General features: G+C 64.0%; 1 protein-coding gene across 1 annotated transcript in view; it reads right to left on the reverse strand.

Annotated features, from left to right (window-relative positions):
- Nucleotides 1–1,003, reverse strand: part of H696_04846 (phosphoglycerate kinase) — a 3,047-nt gene that overhangs the window by 1,887 nt on the left and 157 nt on the right. The window contains exons 2-3 of the mRNA XM_009498711.1: nt 393–890; nt 78–181 (exon numbers count right to left, since the gene is read on the reverse strand). Coding sequence (XP_009496986.1) covers nt 78–181; nt 393–890 — 602 coding nt within the window. The remainder of the gene's footprint in view (nt 1–77; nt 182–392; nt 891–1,003) is intronic.

The raw sequence follows: 1,003 nt of genomic DNA on the forward strand, positions 1-1,003 counted from the left end.
GAAGCACGGGCCGAGGAGGGTGGGGTGCCGATCAAAAAAAAAAGCAGAACAAGCAGCGGAAGCATTCCGGCGTTTACCTATGGGCACGGTGGGCGGCGCCGAAGGCATCATTGATGTAGATGTCGCCAAAGCTGCTGAGGGCATCGCAGAAGGTCTTGATGTCCTCCTTGGAGGCAGTAAGCTATGTGACACCAGAGGAGGTGGCGCGGGGCGGCGGAGGGAGGGCGCGAGCGAGAGCCGGAGTGCGAAGGCGAGTGGCGGGTGAGGAAGGGAGCCGTGCTCGGGGGGGGGGCCGGGCCTGCGAGAGAGAGAGAGAGAGAGAGAGAGAGAGAGATGGAGAGATGGATGGGCGAGGGGAGGGGGGCCAAGCATGCCAGCAGGGTGAAACCCACCTTCTTGCCATCGACGACGGACTTGCCCTCCTCGAAGGGGGAGAAGCGAATGTTCTCCAGCATGAAAACCTGACCATCGGACGCGGCAGACAGCTTGTTGCGGATGGCCTCGCAGTCGGTGGAAATGTTCTCGGTCAGCAGGGTAACCGAAGACCCGAGCAGGCCGGCCAGGTGCGTGGCCACCGGGGCCAGGGAGTACTTGGGCACGACGCTGCCATCCGGCCGGCCCAGATGGCTGATCAGGACAATGGCCGCCGGCTTGAGAGCCTGCAGAGCCTGCAGGGTCGGCAGGGTGGCGGTAATGCGGCTGTCATCGGTGATGGTAGCCCCACGACCGGCCTCGTGCTTCAGGGGGACGTTGAAATCCACGCGCACGAGGACGCGCTTTCCGGCCACCTGCTCCGGCTTGATGTCGGAGAGGCTGAGCTTGTTGGACAGGAGGGTGGACATGGCTGGACGAGGCAAGGAACGGGACAAGGGGAGAGCGCGAGCAAAGAGCTGCGCGCGGCAGGGCGTCCAATTGAACAACGCCAAGGGGGGATGCAATTCGGTGGGGGGGGGTGAGAGTGGCAGTCAGAGGCAGGGGAGACAAGTGTCGTGGGCATTCCGGG

The sequence above is a fragment of the Fonticula alba genome (genome assembly GCF_000388065.1).
Source record: "Fonticula alba strain ATCC 38817 unplaced genomic scaffold supercont2.8, whole genome shotgun sequence".
NCBI lineage: Eukaryota > Rotosphaerida > Fonticulaceae > Fonticula > Fonticula alba.